The 19,224-nt window shown below is 40.5% G+C and overlaps 1 protein-coding gene across 5 annotated transcripts in view; it reads right to left on the bottom strand.

The window, feature by feature from the left end:
- Nucleotides 1-3,032: 3,032 nt before the first annotated feature.
- Nucleotides 3,033-19,224, bottom strand: part of ZDHHC3 (zDHHC palmitoyltransferase 3) — a 97,401-nt gene continuing 81,209 nt past the window's right edge. For all 5 annotated transcript variants that reach the window (XM_073678162.1, XM_073678160.1, XM_073678161.1 and 2 more), the window contains exon 7: nucleotides 3,033-3,431. In XM_073678162.1, the coding sequence (XP_073534263.1) occupies nucleotides 3,177-3,431 (255 nt within the window). In that variant the 3' untranslated portion in view covers nucleotides 3,033-3,176. The remainder of the gene's footprint in view (nucleotides 3,432-19,224) is intronic.

A 19,224-nucleotide genomic window follows, 5' to 3' on the forward strand; every position in this document is an offset into this window, starting at 1 on the left:
CCCGGATCCGCGTGCCCCACGGCCCAGGGGGCGAGTCAGATACACAGCTGATAGTCCTACTGAATAGAATGTTAGAATTTGTATTATGGCAAGAAAAAAGCAGCTAAGTAAAGAAAAACGAGTGGCCATCATTACTTTAAGAAATGAAGGTCAGTCAGTCTGAAAAATTGGGCAAACTCCTGAAAGTGTCCCCAAGTGCAGTTGCAAAAACCATCAAGCGCTACAAAGAAACTGGCTCACAGAAAAATCTTTAAATGAAAAGGTATGTCCAAACTTTTGGTCTGTACTGTAGGTGGTATAGGTTTTGAATAAATCTATATTTTCAATAAATTGACTGATCATTTTAAAGCTGCATTTTGTGATTATTTGTCTTTTTAAAATCAGTTAAAAATTAAAGTTAGTTAAAAATTAAATTAGTGGGACAAACTGAAACATCTAAATATTACAGAAACTCTCCAATAAAAACTTGGCGGTTTTAAATTCCTTGTGGTTTTTAGAGAATTTTGGCGCCAAAAACTCAGCAAAAAAAATGTGAACACACTTTTGTATTTTTGAAATATCAGAATTAGTGTTGAGCGAGTATGTTCTATTAACCCTTTCGGCGAGTATGTTCGGGCCGAGCTCCGAGTATTTATAGCTGCTCGGTGATATGTTTGAATCGCTCCCGTGTGCATGATTTGCAACTGTTTGACAGCTTTATTACATGTGAGGAATGTCTATTTCTTACACATTCCTCTCATGTAATAAAACTGTCAAACAGTTGCAAATCATGCACACGGGAGCGATTCAACCATATCACCGAGCAGCTGTAAATACTCGGAACTCGGCCCGAGCATACTCGGACAGAACATACTCGCTCAACTCTAATCAGAATGTATGAACTGTCACAGGTATTCATTATATGCACATTCATGAATGCAGTTTATTTGGTTAAGGGTTAACCGATTCTTTGGCATAATTTAGCTTTAGCCCCATGTACATAAGGAAAAATGGCGATAGCGCAGGATTTTGCAAAGATTTCCTTAAAATTTGATAAGGAGACTATGTTAGTGGTTCTCTGTTCTGGTTCATTGGGGGAACATCTATAACAGGGTCTCCAACTTGTGACTTGCCAGCAGTGGTGAAACTACAATTCCCACTATGCTTGACCGTGCATGTCACAGCTGAAGAGACCACTCATCTATAACATGTAGATGAGACAACCCCTTCAAGAAGATCGTACACATTCTCCATGCCCGAAGTAACATTGTCAACCAAGACCAAATTCACACGTCCAAGTTTCAGCTGGACAACACACAGAAGATATCCGGACCCTTTCATTGAAATGTTTTCGTTTGATCCACAAATCAGGTCATAAAGAAGATTGTGGCCATGTCACATATATGATAAACGAATATGTGAGCATATTTTATTTTAAGAAAACTTTTAAGAAATAGTTTTATTTAAAAGGAAAAGAAGAGGGTTCTCACAGTTTATTCATGAAGACGGAGTTGTGCCTCAAAATAATGTCTCAATGGAAAAAAAAGAAACTTGTGGCTTATAGCAATTGATTTCAAGTTTTACTTTTTGTTTGCACTTAAAGGGGTACTCCCATCTTATACTGATGTGCCATATCACTAGGAACACATTGCAGTGAAATGATTCACGTACTGGAGGGCAAGTTCTCTGCACAGTGGGAGACCAGGAACGTCACAGTGCAGGAAAGTGCTGTAGACGAGCAGCCCCAATCTGAGTCTTGGTGGAAGTCTTGGTAGTCAGTAGCCCACCAATCAGTAAGTGGTGTTATAATCTAGAGATACACTATTCTTACCACCATGGAAATACCCCTTTAAGAATTGTCAGGGCATAAAAGTCCTTACCAGGAAGATTTAACTGGTAAAATAAAAGTTTGCAAACATGATTCCAGTTTTTCAGAGACATTCAGTAAACATTTTCTCTCTAAACATCAGAAATAACGTTATTCGGAAAACTGTAGTTACAGGTGACCACTGATACTGCATCGGCCACTAGGTGGCAGCGTATGCCGAGAAATGAAATGTTTAACTGCTGCTTCCTGGCTTTTATTACAATGTTACATAGGACAGCAAAAATACTTAATGGATAATATGTGAAATGTGCAAGTACAATACAAAAAGTAACTCAAGGATCTGCACTTGTGTCAGTGCAGCCATCATTTACACAGAATTACAAAGAATTGACGCTTTGAAATTTTTATCAGTGAAAAGTCTCTACGACAGTTACATCAGGAACATATACAAATACTTTAGGATTTTTAAAAGAAGTGCATGAAAATAAAAAAAATCTGCAAACCTAAGTTAAAAAATATATCAAGAACAAGACTGATTAGGGTCCTTGCAGAAGGACCACCAGCGATCAGCAAGTAATCATCTATACAAATATAATTTGCCGTTTTGGAAATAATCCTTTAACTTATGAAATGCATATTAATTAGGAAGATGTGCTGGTTTCCGGAGTGTATATGTTACTCCAACATCTATAATAGGACTTATACAGGACTTCTCTTGGTTAATGGAATATCATATACTCTCATTTTTATGTTAGTTTTAATAATGGAGTATAAAAGTATTATTTTTATTATCTTCTATATGCCCCAATTAAAATAGTATTTCTATTTGTCACTGAATGTTAGATAATGTACATGATAATTTATCTATGGATAACCGTATAAGATGCAGATGACAGAATAAATATGTTTAACATGTATGAAAAGTAAAACAATAGAGGTATATTAGCAGTATCTAATGAAGGCCTTGCCAAGTATTAGATGGCAGAGATGGCAATCCCAATGTCAACGAGATGGGTCCAATTCTAATGTCATGTATAGACATTTCACTTCACAGCACAACAGAACCAAAACCAAGTCTTTGTGTAGACACCTTCAGGTAGACGAGTCATTTGATGGACCACATGTACAACATAACATTTGGTATATATAAAATAGAAAAATAGTATGATGAGGTTTTGAGTTGGTGTAGTAAAATGTAGAGCAACACATTTCTCAGGGTTGTGAGAAATGTAAGAAAAAACAAATGAAAACATCTCAACATATTAATATCATGACTGAAATAGAAGAGCTGACATTCACTGCTGATACTCAATGGTTAGTTTAATCAACATGTCTCCATCTTGGTTTTTTTTCAAGATGTTTTTGGAATTTATGAATTAGTACAGTGACCGATTCCACCTCCTATTTCAATGACCTCAACGTGTCCCTCCAACCTGCCTGTCACTATTTCACTGTCCTTTCCTCCTTGACCAGTTTCAATATCTGTTGGCACCTTATGATAGAGAGTTCCCGAGAAAGGACTCAGCCATGCAGGAGATAAACTGCCACCAAAAGCTTGTTTCATTCCATCCCAACTACTAGTCTTCACCCAAGTTGGATTTTCCTTCTTCAGTCGTTCAATTCCCTGAGGAGACAGAAAAAGGTGGACAAAATCAAAATTAGCAAATGAACAAAAAAATCAAAGTAATTTAATTGTTGCTAAAGTCCTTTAGGATGGTGATAAACGAGTGCACGGTAGTTGTCGCATATGTAAGAGACATGCTGTACTTACTTTATACTCATTACTCTTGCTGTTGGAGTAAGAATAAGAAAATCTATGGTGTTATTAAATGGAGAACATACCAAAAGATGATTATCTGCTCAATGTATTAGTTTAACCCCTTAGTGACGGAGCTAATTTTGACCTTAATGACCAGGCCAAATTTTTTAAATCTGACCAGGTTCACTTTATGTGATAATAACTCTGGAACGCTTCAACGGATCCCAGTGGTTCAAAGATTGTTTTTTCTTTGGGGGGCCTATATGACAGAAAATACCCAAAAGTGACACCATTCTAAAAATTGCACCCCTCAAAGTCCTCAAAACCACATTCAAGAAGTTTATTAACCCTTCAAGTGCTTCACAGGAATTAATGGAATGTGGAGTGAACATTTTATTTTTTTTTCACAAAAATTTTACTTTAGCCCCAAATTTTTTACTTTCACAAGGGTAACAGGACAGAATGAACCCTAAAAGTTGTTGTTCCTGAGTACACTGATACCCTATACGTGGGGAGAAAACAACTATTTGGGCACACAGCAGGGCTCGAAAGGGAAGGAGCACTGTTTGACTTTTTGAATGCAAAAATGGATGGAATCGAGAGCGGACGCCATGTCGCATTTGGAGAGTCCCTGATGTGCCTAAACAATGGAAATCCCCATTTTGGAAACTAAACCCCTCAAGGAATGTATCTACATGTGTGGTGAGCACCTTGAACCCCCAGGTGCTTCACAGAAGTGTATAACTCAGAGCCATGAAAATAAAAAAATCAAATTTTTCCCACAGAAACATTATTTTACCCCAATTTTTTTGTTGGGCAACAGGAGAAAATGGACCCCAAAAATTGTTGTGCAATTTCTCCTGAGTATGCCAATACCCCATACATGGGAGAAAACTACTGTTTGGGTGCATGGCAAAATTTTCTGGAATCATTAGCTGACGCCATGTCGCGTTTGGAGAGAACTTGATGTGCCCTGATGTGTAACCCCCACAAGTGACCCCGTTTTGGAAACTAGATCTCTCAAGGAATGTATCAAGATGTGTGGTGAGCACCTTGAACCCACAGGTGCTTCACAGAAGTTTATAACATTGAACTGTGAAAATGAAAAATAACATTTTCCCTCCAAAAAGTTTGGTTTTGCTCCAATTTTTTCATTTTCACAAGGGTAATGGAGCAAAATGGACCATACAGTTTAATGTGCAATTTCTCCTAAGTACATCGATACCCTATATGTGGTTGAAAACTACTTTTAAGACACAGTGCAAAGCTCAGAAGGGAGAAGCACCAGATTGGAGTTCAGATTTTGCTGGAATGGTTTGAGGGTGCCATGTCACATTGGCAGTGTTAGAACCTTGCTCTTAGTTTTTTTTCCTTTGCTGGTCACATGACCTTGTTGGCCTATTTAATCCTGCTCCGCCCTTCTGGCTTTGCTGGACTTCATTGTATATCTACTTTCTAGCTAGCCTGTGCTCTGTGTCTTGCTCTGTTAGTTTGCTTGGTCTACTGACCTCTATGTTCTATATATTTTGTTTGTTCGTCTGTCTGCTACTATTTCTGTTAGGAGGTGTCCCATATTCCTCCCAGTCCTTAGTACTTGTAGGGATTCCTTCCTCACATCTATAGGTCTCCGTACAGACTAGCTTAGGACTTTAGCAGGTCTGATCGCAGGATCAGGTTCCCTGTTACATCGTAGGGATTAAGCTGAGTTCTATCGTAGGGACAGATCTCCTCTCTTTCCTTAGCTCTGGTAGCAGAACATAACAGTAAGTCCAGCCAGCAAATTCTCTAAGGAAAGATTTTTCTGTTCCATCATGGTGTCGGTTCAGGATTTGGTTCATCGCCTGCAGGGACTCTCTCTGGAGGTGGCCGAGCTCCGTCAGCACGTGAGTAACTGTCCTGGAGCACATTTCTTGGAGCCTAAGGTATGTTTGCCGGATTTATTTTTTGGTGAACACCGAGAATTTTTTTCATTCAAAAATGCTTGCTTATTGTATTTTCGTTTGAGACCTAAGTCCTCTGGGGATGAATCCCAGCGCGTAGGGTTCATAATGTCACTTTTGCGCAAAGAGCCTCAGGAGTGGGCCTTTTCTTTGCAACCTAGTGATACATGCCTCAGATCAGTGGATAGTTTTTTTTCTGCTTTGGGACTATTATATGATGATCCTGACCGTGTCGCATCAGCTGAGACTGAGTTGAGACGTTTAAAACAAGGATCAGGTAATGTGGAAAAATAATGTACTCATTTCCGTCGTTGGTCTACTCAAACAGGGTGGAACGATTCTGCTCTGAAAAGTCTATTTCTTGCTGGGCTCAGTGAAAGGGTTAAAGACCTGCTAATTGCTTATCCTACACCTGAAGATTTGCAACAGGCTATGCAATTAGCTATACGGGTGGATAGAAGACTGCGTGCAAGGGTTAATGAGAGCAAATCCTCTGCTATGTCAGTTTCTGGTTATGAGAATGTGTGTACTAACAGTGGTGAACCGATGGAGATTGGATCGGTGGCACCTCGCTCTCAAGAAAAAGACCGTCGATTTTTTGAAGGCTTGTGTTTCTATTGCGGAAAATCTGGTCATTTGATTAAAGGCTGTGAGCTTCGTATGAAGAAAGAAAAAAAAATGGTCAGTCATGCCCGTATTGCCTGTTTAAATTCCAAGGGTGTATTTTTAGCTGCTTCCACGATTGCTCAGGAAAAATTAATGGAATTTCGGGTGTTTGTCGATTGTGGGTCTACTCTGAATGTTATTGATGGGGGATTCGTGGAAAGACTCAATTTAAAACCTGAACCTTTATCATCCCCCATTGCTGTGGTTTCTGTGGATGGTTCCCCTTTGAAGAATATTACTCTCAAGGTCTGTGAATTTCCTCTCACTATTAATGGTGTTCACCATGAGAAATTGGATTTGGTAGTGTTGAATAACTTGCCTTCTCCAGTAATATTGGGATTGCCCTGGTTAAAATTTCACAATCCTGTACTGGATTGGTCTACCAGTGAAATTAAATCCTGGAGCCCTAAATGTTATGACAAGTGTTGTAACGGGCGTATTGCAGCTTTGGATAGGGGAGAATTGCCTGTTCCTATTCAGGATTTTTGGAGAGTTTTTTCTGAGAAGGAATCGCAGGTTTTGCCTCCCCATAGAGACTATGATTGTTCTATTGAATTTGTCCCTGGAGCGACTCTTCCTAAAAGTCGTTTATTTAACCTTACTATTCCTGAGAGGAAGGCTTTGGAGGAATACATACAGACAAGTTTGGCCGCCGGTCACATTAGGCCCTCTAAGTCTCCTGTGGCGGTTGGATTTTTTTTTGTAAAAAAAAAGGACGGCGGTTTACGTCCTTGTCTGGATTTTCGTGAGATTAACAAAATTACTGTACGCAATCCTTACCCACTGCCATTGATTCCTGATCTGTTTAACCAGTTAATGGGGGCCAAGTGGTTCTCTAAAATTGACCTTAAGGGGGCATACAATCTGTTGCGCATGAAGGAGGGTGACGAATGGAAGACTGCTTTTAACACTCCTGTGGGTCATTTTGAGAATCTGGTTATGCCTTTTGGTCTTACTAATGCTCCTGCATTTTTTCAGAATCTGATTAATGACATCCTTAGACCTTTGATCGGTAAAAATGTGGTTGTGTATTTGGATGACATTTTGATTTATTCGCCGGATCTGGAGTCTCATTGGCGGAGCGTGCGTGAGGTATTACAGTTATTAATGGACAATTCGCTTTTTGCTAAGCTGGAGAAATGTGAGTTCGCTGTACAGAGAATTAGTTTTTTGGGCTACATTATCTCCAGCAAAGGTTTTGAGATGGATCCGGTTAAGGTTCAGGCTGTGCAGGAATGGCCTAGGCCTATTGGTTTGAAATCGATACAGAGGTTTTTGGGTTTCGCCAATTACTATAGAAAATTCATAAAAAAATTTTCTAGTATTGTCAAACCTCTGACTGATCTCACCAGGAAAGGTGCTGATGCGGTTCAGTGGTCTTCTGAGGCCATTGAAGCTTTTGTGTATCTCAAGGAGAGGTTCACCTCTGCTCCCATCCTTATGCAGCCTGATGTTACTAGGCCGTTTTTGGTTGAGGTTGATGCTTCCTCTGTGGGGGTTGGCGCAGTATTGTCTCAGGATAACGGGGATGGATTACATCCCTGTGCCTTTTTTTCAAAAAAATTTTCGGAGACTGAACTGAATTATGATATTGGTAATCGGGAATTATTGGCTATTAAACTCGCATTTGAACACTGGCGCCACTTCTTGGAAGGTGCGGAATTTCCCGTTCAGGTTCTTACGGATCATAAAAATCTGATATATCTTGATGCTGCCAAGCGCCTGAATGCCCGTCAGGCTAGGTGGGCACTGTTTTTCTCGCGGTTTAATTTCTCCGTTACTTACATCCCTGGTACTAAGAATGTTAAGGCGGATGCCTTGTCTCGCAGTTTTTCTCCCATAGTCGGTGCTGAGAAAGAGGAGAACATTTTACAAGAAGGTGTTGTGATAGCTGCTTTGGACTCCGTTTTGGAAGATGAGATTCTTAAAGCACAGGAGAATGCCCCATCTAACACTCCTCATGGGAGGTTGTTTGTGCCTGGGACCTTTAGGAGAGATTTGTTTGTTGAGTGTCACGAATCTCGGTTGGCAGGTCATCCCGGAATCTCTGAGACCAAGAGACTGGTGGGTCGCAGTTTTTGGTGGCCTGGATGGCAGAAGGAAGTCATTAAGTGGGTGCGTCAATGTACTATATGTGCTAGATCTAAGTCCTCACATACTCCTGCTGCGGGGTTGCTTTGTCCTTTGGAGGTTCCCAGTGCTCCTTGGACACATTTGGCTATGGACTTTATAACTGACCTTCCCCCCTCTGAGGGTTTTACTGTCATCTGGGTGGTCGTGGACCGTTTTAGCAAGATGTGTCACTTGGTTCCTTTCGTCAAACTGCCCTGCGCTAAAACTCTCGCTAAGGCCTTTGTCAAGGAAATTGTCAGACTTCATGGCGTTCCTACTGACATTGTTTCTGATAGGGGTCCTCAGTTCGTGGCTCGTTTTTGGCGTGCCTTTTGTGATAGGTTGGGAGTTCATTTGTCGTTCTCGTCCGGATATCATCCTGAATCTAATGGCCAGACAGAAAGGAAAAACCAGGATGTTGAGCAGTTCTTGCGTTGTTTTGTGGCAGACAATCAAGAGGGGTGGTCTGAGTTTCTGCCACTTGCTGAATTTGCTCTGAACAATCATACATCTTCTTCTGCTGGTTGTTCGCCTTTTTTTTGTTGTTCTGGGAGACATCCGTCGTTTGGGTCGTTCTCCAAGTTGGGATCTGCCGTGCCTGAGGAGGAGAATTTTTCCGGTGATTTGGAGAGAGTTTGGACGGATGTGCGTGGTAATCTTCAGGAGGCCAACAGAAAATCTAAAGACTACTTTGATAGGAAACGACAGGAGGTTTTGTTCGCTGTTGGTGACATGGTTTGGTTGTCCTCTAGGAATCTGCGGTTGAGGATTCCTTCTAAGAAATTGGGTCCCAAGTTTGTAGGGCCCTTTAAGGTGCTTCAGGTTGTCAACCAATCTGCTGTTAGGTTGGAGGTTCCTACCTCCTGGAGAATTAATCCGGTATTTCATGTCTCTCTGTTGAAAAAAGCTGTTGTATCAGATTGTGACGCCTCTGCCTCTGTTCCTCCGGTGGTGGAGGACGGGGAATATGAAATTTCTCGCATCCTTAACTCTAGACGGTATAGAGGTAGTTTGCAGTATCTTGTGGCCTGGAAAGGTTTCGGTCCCGAGGATAACTCTTGGGTGAGGTCGGATGATGTTTCCGCGTCCAGACTTATCAGAGCGTTTCACAGGAGATTTCCTGATAAGCCTGGTCCCAGGGGATCCGGAGGATCCTCTTAGAAGGGGGGGTACTGTTAGAACCTTGCTCTTAGTTTTTTTTCCTTTGCTGGTCACATGACCTTGTTGGCCTATTTAATCCTGCTCCGCCCTTCTGGCTTTGCTGGACTTCATTGTATATCTACTTTCTAGCTAGCCTGTGCTCTGTGTCTTGCTCTGTTAGTTTGCTTGGTCTACTGACCTCTATGTTCTATATATTTTGTTTGTTCGTCTGTCTGCTACTATTTCTGTTAGGAAGTGTCCCATATTCCTCCCAGTCCTTAGTACTTGTAGGGATTCCTTCCTCACATCTATAGGTCTCCGCACAGACTAGCTTAGGACTTTAGCAGGTCTGATCGCAGGATCAGGTTCCCTGTTACATCGTAGGGATTAAGCTGAGTTCTATCGTAGGGACAGATCTCCTCTCTTTCCTTAGCTCTGGTAGCAGAACATAACAGGCAGAGCACCTAAGGTGTCAGAACAGAATAAACCCCCCATAAGTGAAGCCAATTTGCAAACTACACCTCTCAATGCATTCATCTATGGGTGCAGTGAGCATGTTGATGCCACATGTGTCTCACAGAAATTTATACCACTGGGCGATGAAGAAAGAATAGTTACATTATTACAGCTAAAATGTTGTTTTAGCCCCAAATTTTAAATTTTTATAAGGGCTAATAGGAAAAAATGTACCTCAGTTTGTTGTACAATTTCTCCTGAGTGCGCCAATACCCTACATGTAACCGTGAAATATTTTTGAGGCACAGTGCAAACCTCAGAAGGGATGGAGTGCCATAATTTAGTGCAGATTTTAGTGCTATGGTTTGCGGGTGTCATGACCCACTGGAAGAGTGGACTTTGAGGGGCCTATATATTGGAAACTCCCCAAAAGTGAAGATTGTGTGTCAGAATGCTGGGTCAGCAGAGTTGTGACACAGCTGTATACCATTAACTCCTCTTGCTGTGGGTAATGATGGATCACTCCCATGGATACCAACGGATATGGTGAAAAAAGTTATTTCATATCAGCATAAAAACAATTGCAATGCGTTTTGGGGGGGGGAACTCCCTTCCTCAGAACAGATCCCACCATCATTAGTCAGATATAGAAATCTCAGCAGAAGAGAGATGTATTGGATTTTTAGACTTGAGTGCCTAGGCCCTATAGGGTTAAACCTATCCATGGAAAAAGTTGTATAACAGGGTTTTTTGTTTGTTTTTATAATTTGCATTTTTTTATTTTATTTATTTGTTATTTTTTGTTAAATGTATTTATTTATTTTTTGCTGCAAGGTAATCACATTGATGGTGGTAACATCCTGCCCCATGAATGGTTAATGGCATGCAGTCTTGAGAGCGTTAATAAGGGTGATGAAGTCAGGGGTGTAAAAAAAACAATCATATAAGAGTCAAAACTCATTCCATGTTTGTAATTGTATATGTTCTTATGCCTGAAGAAGGGGGTTCCCCCGAAAAGCATTGCGATTGTTTTTATGTTTTATGGTGACATTAAATAACTTTTTTCACCATACTAGTTGGTGTGTCACAACTCTGCTGACCCGGCATTCTGACAGCGCATGCAGAGCTGCACACCACATGCAGGGGGTGGCAGCAGTCTCAGCACCACAACTGATGATACAATTCACGAGGTTCCTTTGCACCAGGGTACAGGGTTTGGGGGCTACTGCCATGTGAGTTTCCTTATCTGCATTATTACCTTCTATGCTTTATGAATTGTCGGCTGGCGCTTCTTCTTTTTTCTTGGTTGTTCAGTGCTCTCTTTGCGGCCTCAAGGTAGATATCTGGGTGAAAGCTGCAGACTGATTACAATTCACTGAAGGCTTGGTTGCGTTTGTGAATGGTTTTCAAGCCACTCACAGAGTGTAAGTTGCACATTTCTTCTTAGTTATTGCTACCTCCTGATATACAGAAGCGCTGTTTTTTTTCAGATTCTTTTTCTTCCCTTTGTATTTTATGGCCCTCGAGTTTGGTACATTGCTGATCGGGTTGACAGATTACTGGGAGAGGCTGGTGAGGACACGGCGGCCATGGTACACATTGGCACCAATTACAAAGTTAAAGGTAGGTGGAAGGTCCTTAAAACTATTTCTAGGAATTAAGTTGCAAGCTTAAAGCAAGGACCTCAAAGGTAGCATTTAATGAAATACTGCCTGTACCACGTGTCACGCCAGAGAGAGAGCAGGAGATTAGAGAGGTGAGTAAGTGGCTCAGGAATTAGTGTAGAAAGGAGGGTTTTGGGTTTCTGGAGAACTGGGCCAACTTCTCAGTTGGCTACAAGCTCTATGCTAGGAATGGGCTGCGCCTCAATGGGGAGGGTGCAGCTGTGCTGGGGGAAAAATGTCTAGAAGGTTGGAGGAATATTTAAACTAGGGACTGGGGGGTGGGCAATTACAGTACAGCTGGGGAAGATACTGTAGATAGTGACCTGGGCAAAAATAATGAAATTGAGGATGTCATGGGGAGAGTGTGTAGGACAGTCAATACACTAAGCAGGAAAAGAGGTACACAAAAAAACATGAAGTGCATTTATACTAATGCCAGAAGCCTCACCAACAAGATGGAGGAATTAGTATTAATATTGTTGTAAGAAAATTATATCGTCTCGATAACAGAGACATGGCTGGATGATAGCTACCATATGACTGGGCTGTTAATTTACAGGGCTATAGTCTGTTCATGAATGACCATACACATAAGCGAGGGGGAGGGGTTTGTTTATATGAAAAATCATCCCTAAAATCCATCCTACGTAATAACATATGTGAGGCTAATGAAAATGTAGCGTCTGTGTGGGTTGAGATAAGGGTAGGGTGAAGAATAATAAAATAATGATAGGGGCTTTTTATAAGTCTCCAAATATAGTGTAAGCGGCGGAAAATATTGTCATGAAGCAAATAGATGAGGCAGCGAATCAGAGAGAAGTAATTATTATGGGAAATTTCAACTACCTTGATATAAATTGGGGAACAGAAACCTCGAGGTCCAGCAAAGGATTTTGACAACTATGAAACACAATTTCAAAACTGCTAAAGGACCAAACAGGAAGGGGGGCACTTCGAGACCAAATTTTAACCAATATGTCAGACATAATATCAAATGTACGGGTTAGGGGTCACTTGAGCACTAGTGATTACAAAACAAGTTTTCACGTATCCTTTAATAAGATGTATAGTAGAGGGGCTACAAGGACACTAAACTTCAGGATGGTGAATTTTACAAACACTGAGAAATTATCTTAGTGCTCTAAACTGGGACAATGTCCGAAAAAATAAAAGTACACAGAGCAAATGGGACACTTTTTTTAAACATCCTGAATAGGACCTGTGCACAATATATATCCTATAGGAACAAACAAGCTAGAAATACGAGGAAACCACTATGGCAAAATAGTGATGGGTGCAATAAATTAAAAAAAACAGCGTTTAGAGAATCAAAGCAAGAGGGTAATTACAAGAAATTAAATACTTATTGAAAAATAAAAAAAAAATGTGTAAAATCAAGGCAGCAAAGATTGAGACAAAAAAGGCTCATAGTCAAAGAAAGTAAAAATAATCCAAACATATTCTTCACCTGATAAACAGCAAGCACCTCAAAAATGATAGTGTTGGCCCCTAAGAAATAGTCTGGGTGAAATGGTAAACAGGATGAGGGAATGGGCAATCTGCTAAACAACTTTTTCTCTACAGTATTCACACAAGAAAATCCCAAGACAGATAACACGATCAGGGAAACCATAAGTTCTCCATTGAATGAATGTCACCTGCTTAACCCAGCAATAAGTATAGCACCTCCTCAAAATCACTCAAAATTTGTCAACACAAATGGCATTCACCCCCGAATAATGCAGGGATTAAGTACCGTGATCAACTTCTATGAAGAGATACAGTTATATGAAAAAGTTTGGGCACCCCTATTAATCTTAAGCTTAATGTTTGATAAAAATTGGTGTTTTTGCAACAGCTATTTCAGTTTGATATATGTAATAACTGTTGGACACAGTAATGTTTCTGCCTTGAAATGAGGTTTATTGTACTAACAGAAAATGTGCAATCTGCATTCAAACAGAAACTTTTTACTGACTTACTAAAGCACTTTTTTTGGTTTTGTAACCTCATTGAGCTTTGAACTTCATAGCCAGGTGTATGCAATCATGAGAAAAGCTACTTAAAGTGGCCACTTGCAAGTTTTTCTCCTGTTTGAATCTTCTCTGAAGAGTGGCATCATGGGCTCCTCAAAACAACTGTCAAATGATCTGAAAACAAAGATTATTCAACATAGTTGTTCAGGGGAAGGATACAAAAAGCTGTCTCAGAGATTTAACCTGTCAGTTTCCACTGTGAGGAACATAGTAAGGAAATGGAAGAACACAGGGACAGTTCTTGTTAAGGCCAGAAGTGGCAGGCCAAGAAAAACATCAGAAAGGCAGAGACGAAGAATGGTGAGATCAGTCAAGGACAATCCTCAGACCACCTCCAGAGAGCTGCAGCATCAACTTGCTGCAGATGGTGTCACTGTGCATCGGTCAACTATACAACGCACTTTGCACAAGGAGAAGCTGTATGGGAGAGTGATGCGAAAGAAGCCGTTTCTGCAAGCACGCCACAAACAGAGTCGGCTGAGGTATGCAAAAGCACATTTGGAGAAGCCAATTTCTTTTTGGAAGAAGGTCCTGTGGACTGATGAAACCAAGATTGAGTTGTTTGGTCATACAAAAAGGCGTTATGCATGGCGGTAAAAAAACACAGCATTCCAAGAAAAACACTTGCTACCCACAGTAAAATTTGGTGGAGGTTCCATCATGCTTTGGGGCTGTGTGGCCAATGCCGGCACCGGGAATCTTGTTAAAGTTGAGGGACGCATGGATTCCACTCAGTATCAGCAGATTCTTGACAATAATGTTCAAGAATCAGTGATAAAGTTGAAGTTACGCAGGGGATGGATCTTTCAGCAAGAGAATGATCCAAAACACCGCTCCAGATCTACTCAGGCATTCATGCAGAGGAACAATTACAATGTTCTGGAATGGCCATCCCAGTCCCCAGACCTGAATATCATTGAACATCTGTGGGATCATTTGAAGAGGGCTGTCCATGCTCGGCGACCATCAAACTTAACTGAACTGGAATTGTTTTGTAAAGAGTAATGGTCAAAAATACCTTCATCCAGGATCCAGGAAATCATTAAAAGCTACAGGAAGCGACTAGAGGCTGTTATTTTTGCAAAAGGAGGATCTACTAAATATTAATGTCACTTTTCTGGTGAGGTGCCCATACTTATGCACCTATCAAATTTTGTTTGAATGCAGATTGCACATTTTCTGTTAGTACAATAAACCTCATTTCAAGGCAGAAACATTACTGTGTCCAACAGTTATTACATATATCAAACTGAAATAGCTGTTGCAAAAACACCAATTTTTATAAAACATTAAGCTTAAGATTAATAGGGGTGCCCAAACTTTTTCATATAACTGTAAGTTCCAGACTGGAATAAGGAAATGCAGTGGATGTTTTTCTATATAGGCATTTGAAATGGTGCCACACAAAAGGTTGGTACATATAATGAGAGTAATGGAACTAAGGGAAAATATTTGTAATATATGTTAACAACTGGCTCAGTGAAACAAAGGACATTATTAACAGACCCACACTCGATTGGGTCGTAGTTAACAGTGGGTTACCACAGTGTCAGTATTGGGTGCTCTTCTTTTTAACATATTCATTAATGACCTTGTAGAACACATACAGAGTAGAATTTCAATATTTGCAGGCGACAATCTATGCATGGTAATCAACTCAGAGGAGGATAGTTTAATGTTACAGAGGTATTTATATATGCTGTAGGCTTGGGCTGAGAAATATAAATGCAAGGCCATGAACTTGGGCGGAGGAAATAAAAATGAATAAATATGTACTAAATTGTAAAATACTAGGTAAAACTGTCACTGAATAAGACATCGGCATATGGGTGGATGGCAAACTCAACTTTAGTGACCAGTGCCAGGCAGCTGCTGCCGAGGGAAATAAAATAATGGGATGCATTAAAAGAGGCACATATAGATATGATGTACGTCACTCTGTATAAAAATATGGTGCCAGGATAGGATACCACTCCATATACTCAGTGAAGAAAGAATCCGGCACTCATTAAGTTGCAGAAAAATAATATCAGATTTAATAGCAAAGCAATCAGGATTAAATGCCAATAGGATTTGCCAAAAGGACATAGCTGAACTTGAACGGGTGCAGATAACAGCGACCAAGGTTATGAAAGGAAAGGGTGGACTGCAATACCAAGATAGGTTATCAAACTTGAGGTTGGAAAAAACGAAGGCTTAGGGTTGATCATATTACAATGTACACATACAGTGTTCTGAAAAAGTATTCATACCTAGTGAACTTTTCCACATTTTTTCATGTTACATCCACAAATTTAAATGTATTTTGGGATTTTATGTGGTATACCAACACAAAATAGCAAGTATTTGTGAAGTGTAAAATAAAGGATACATGGTATTCTAATCATTTAAAAAATATAAATCTGAAAATTGTGACATTCTTTTGTCTTCAGCCTTAGTCAATATTTTAAGTTTCTGGCTGTAACATGAAAAAATGTGGAAAAGTTCATGGGAGATGAATACTTTTTCAAGGCACTGTATATGAAAGGACATGTTTCTAATGATCTTTTTACACTTAGGCCTGCGACGGTGACAAAGGGGCATCCTCTACATCTAGAGGAAAGAAGGGTTAATCATAATTATAGATACAGATTCTTTACTGTAAGAGCAGTGACACTATGGAACTCTCTGCCGCATGAAGTAATGGTGGATTCACTACAATAGTTCAAGAAAGGCCTGGATGTCTTTATTGAAAATCTAATATTACAGGTTATGGGCACTAGATTCTGAGATGGGATATTGATCCAGGGAACTAGCCTGATTGCCGCATGTGGAGTCAAGAAGGAATTTTTCCCCTAATATGGAGCTATTAGTGTTTGAAACTTGGGGTATTTGCCTTCCTCTGGATCAACATGTTAGGTTATAGGTTGAATTCGATGGACGTAAGTCTACCTTCAACCTGAAAAGCGATAATATTGTTCTCATTCTCTTGCTATTCCAGTGAAGTAAGATAATATAGCCTCTGGATAAGTCTTCACACAGTTTTTAGGGTGTACAGCATTGCAGTATTTTAAGCTGGTTCCTGGTCTGTTCTCATCTTTGTGATTTTCGTATTCTCCATTCATTTCACAACACGGGAATTGGATGGTTCGCCCCCGGGTACATTTCGCCCCCGCACATTTCGTCCCCAGCATTTGGCCCCCAGGATGTTTTGCCCCCGCACATCTCACCCCCGCACATATTGCCCCCAGTTTGAAACGTCCAGGGGCGAAACATGCGGGGGCGAAATGTGCGGGGGAGTATCTTCCTGGGGGCGAAATGATAGGGCCGAAATGTACCTGCGGGCGAACTGCTGGGGGCGAATCTTCCTATAACCTCACAAAACAGATGACACCTAGACCATCTGTATGACAAGCATATCCTCTTCATGGCATTACGGGATTCACAATTGCTCAGGTCCTTGTCCATTTTCATGCAAGAACTGACTATTCACTCTCTGCTTATTATATATATTACCTTTGACAGGATTTTGTCACATTTTGCCTGGCTGGTTCTTGCTTTATTTCGCTTGTCTATGGTTTTAATAATATGGCTGATTGGTGTATTTTATTAAGCCTTATTAGATGGATACTACTTAAAACAAAATCTAATGCAGTTCTTTAGGAAAATCCCATATGTAACACAAAATAACTACAAAATGTATAAAGAAAGGAAACAAAAAAACCCATCTTTATAAAACACCCAGCCATGAAGGCTCAAAAGACACATTCGAGAAAAGGATCAAAATATTATAACAGGACAAATTAAAGTGTACCTGTCATTTCAGGTGATTGATCAGAATAAAATGCGGTGTGCATATTGAGAGGAATAACACTATTTATGGCCATTATATTCTACATTTTTCACCAGTATTTACTTTTGCAGACTCCATGTTAAGCAGGGCTCCACTCCCTTCCCCTATGGCCACAGTCCTTTTGTTGTGCCCCACATGGAGTTTTATTAGTCGCCTGGTGTGTCTCAGTGACATCATCTCCCTAGGCTTCATAAGGAATAGATGGACACAACCCTGTATCTGAGTGTTAAGACAGTACTGTGTTTAGCTTCCATGTTTTTGGACTCTGTCAAATATCCAGCTTCTTCTGTTGTTACGCTCTCTCCAGTATTCTGTGATTCTGCAGCTAGCTCCACAAGACCAGCTGGTTAACACATCAGTTGCAGTAAGTACTATAAACTGATATTTAGAGACTAACCACTGTACTAGATTTCATCTTTGCAAGCTCTTATGATTTTAAAGAACTCTCAGACCTGCTGGTTAATCCTCTGCTATCTCTTTGTGGGTTAACCAATCTGAACATCACAAACTGGTATTAGAGACTGTTCACATTAGACGATTCTGCCACCGACATCTGTGTGCGGTTTCAGACCTGAGACTATCCAATCCACCTGCCCTCCTGGTTCTGTGGCTTGCAGTGTGCCTGCCATCCAGCATAACCAGTTGCTTGGATCCTACTATTCCACGTGCTTTTCAGCCTGTTGTGCAAATGCCTTGGGTCTGTATGTCTACCTTGACTTTGTTAATACAGCTTACCAGGTAAAACCATGTATTCATGGCTTCAATTTTCATTATCAAGACTGCTGTGCAGTTAGCTCAGGTGTTTTTCAAAAAATACTCCACAGTCTCACAGCTTGCAAAGTCTCTGACTGTGGTGTGCAATATTTTCCAGGTTCTGGACGGAGCTCTGAAAATTTTTTTAAAAACTCTGGACTTTTCAGCTTATCTCCAAAGTAATGGGAAGACTGAGAGAATGAATTAGTCCGTGGAGCAATATTTATTAATTTTCCCCAACTCCCATTAAGATAATTGGCTGGATTTGCTTCCTTGGGCTGACCTGGCCTAAAACAATTCAGTTTCAGAGTTTTCTCAATTTGTTACAGTGTATAGTCGAGAACTTCATATTCATATGCCTATTGCTCCTAAAAGTCTACTTCTAGCTGTGAACATCATCTCTCAGGACATCCATAATATCTAGTCTGAGGCACAATTGGCTGCAACTAAAGCAAAGAAAAGTGCTGATCTGTACAGTCGACCTGTTCCCAAAAAGGTTTGGCTTTCCATCCAAAACATCTTTTTAAAGACTTGTTGCAAAAAGTTAGCTCAAGTTCATTGATTCATTCCAAACTATTCAGCAAATTAATCCGGTCACTTTCCATATACAAGTATGCTAAAGATCCATAAAGCCTTTAATGTCTCTCTACTACATCCTCTGGTCTTCCAAAAATTCTCTCCAACAGTTAAGAAAGTTCCTGCTCGGCCTCTGATCCAAAGTATAAGATCAACTAAATTCTGGACTGAAAGAAGGTTTGTGGGAATCTCTTCTACTTGATAAACTGGAATGGATATGGTCCTGAGGAGCCATGATGGGTGCCCAAAATGGACATTAACGCTTCAATCTTGCTCAAAAGATTTCATGCTAAGTATCCATCTTCTTCTATTAACAACTCTTCTGGAAGAGGTCCTAAAGGAGGTATTGTTACGTACCTGCCTCAGTTGGGGAGTGGTTTTCTCTCTTCCCCTATGGCCGCCATTTGATTTGCTCCACGTCGGATTTTACTAGTTGCCCAGTGTGCATCATTCACATCATCTCCCTCTTCAAGCCCAGAAGGA

This window comes from Phyllobates terribilis, unplaced genomic scaffold (genome assembly GCF_046119375.1).
Source record: "Phyllobates terribilis strain yellow unplaced genomic scaffold, ASM4611937v1 Scaffold_4__5_contigs__length_816908805, whole genome shotgun sequence".
Lineage (NCBI taxonomy): Eukaryota > Metazoa > Chordata > Amphibia > Anura > Dendrobatidae > Phyllobates > Phyllobates terribilis.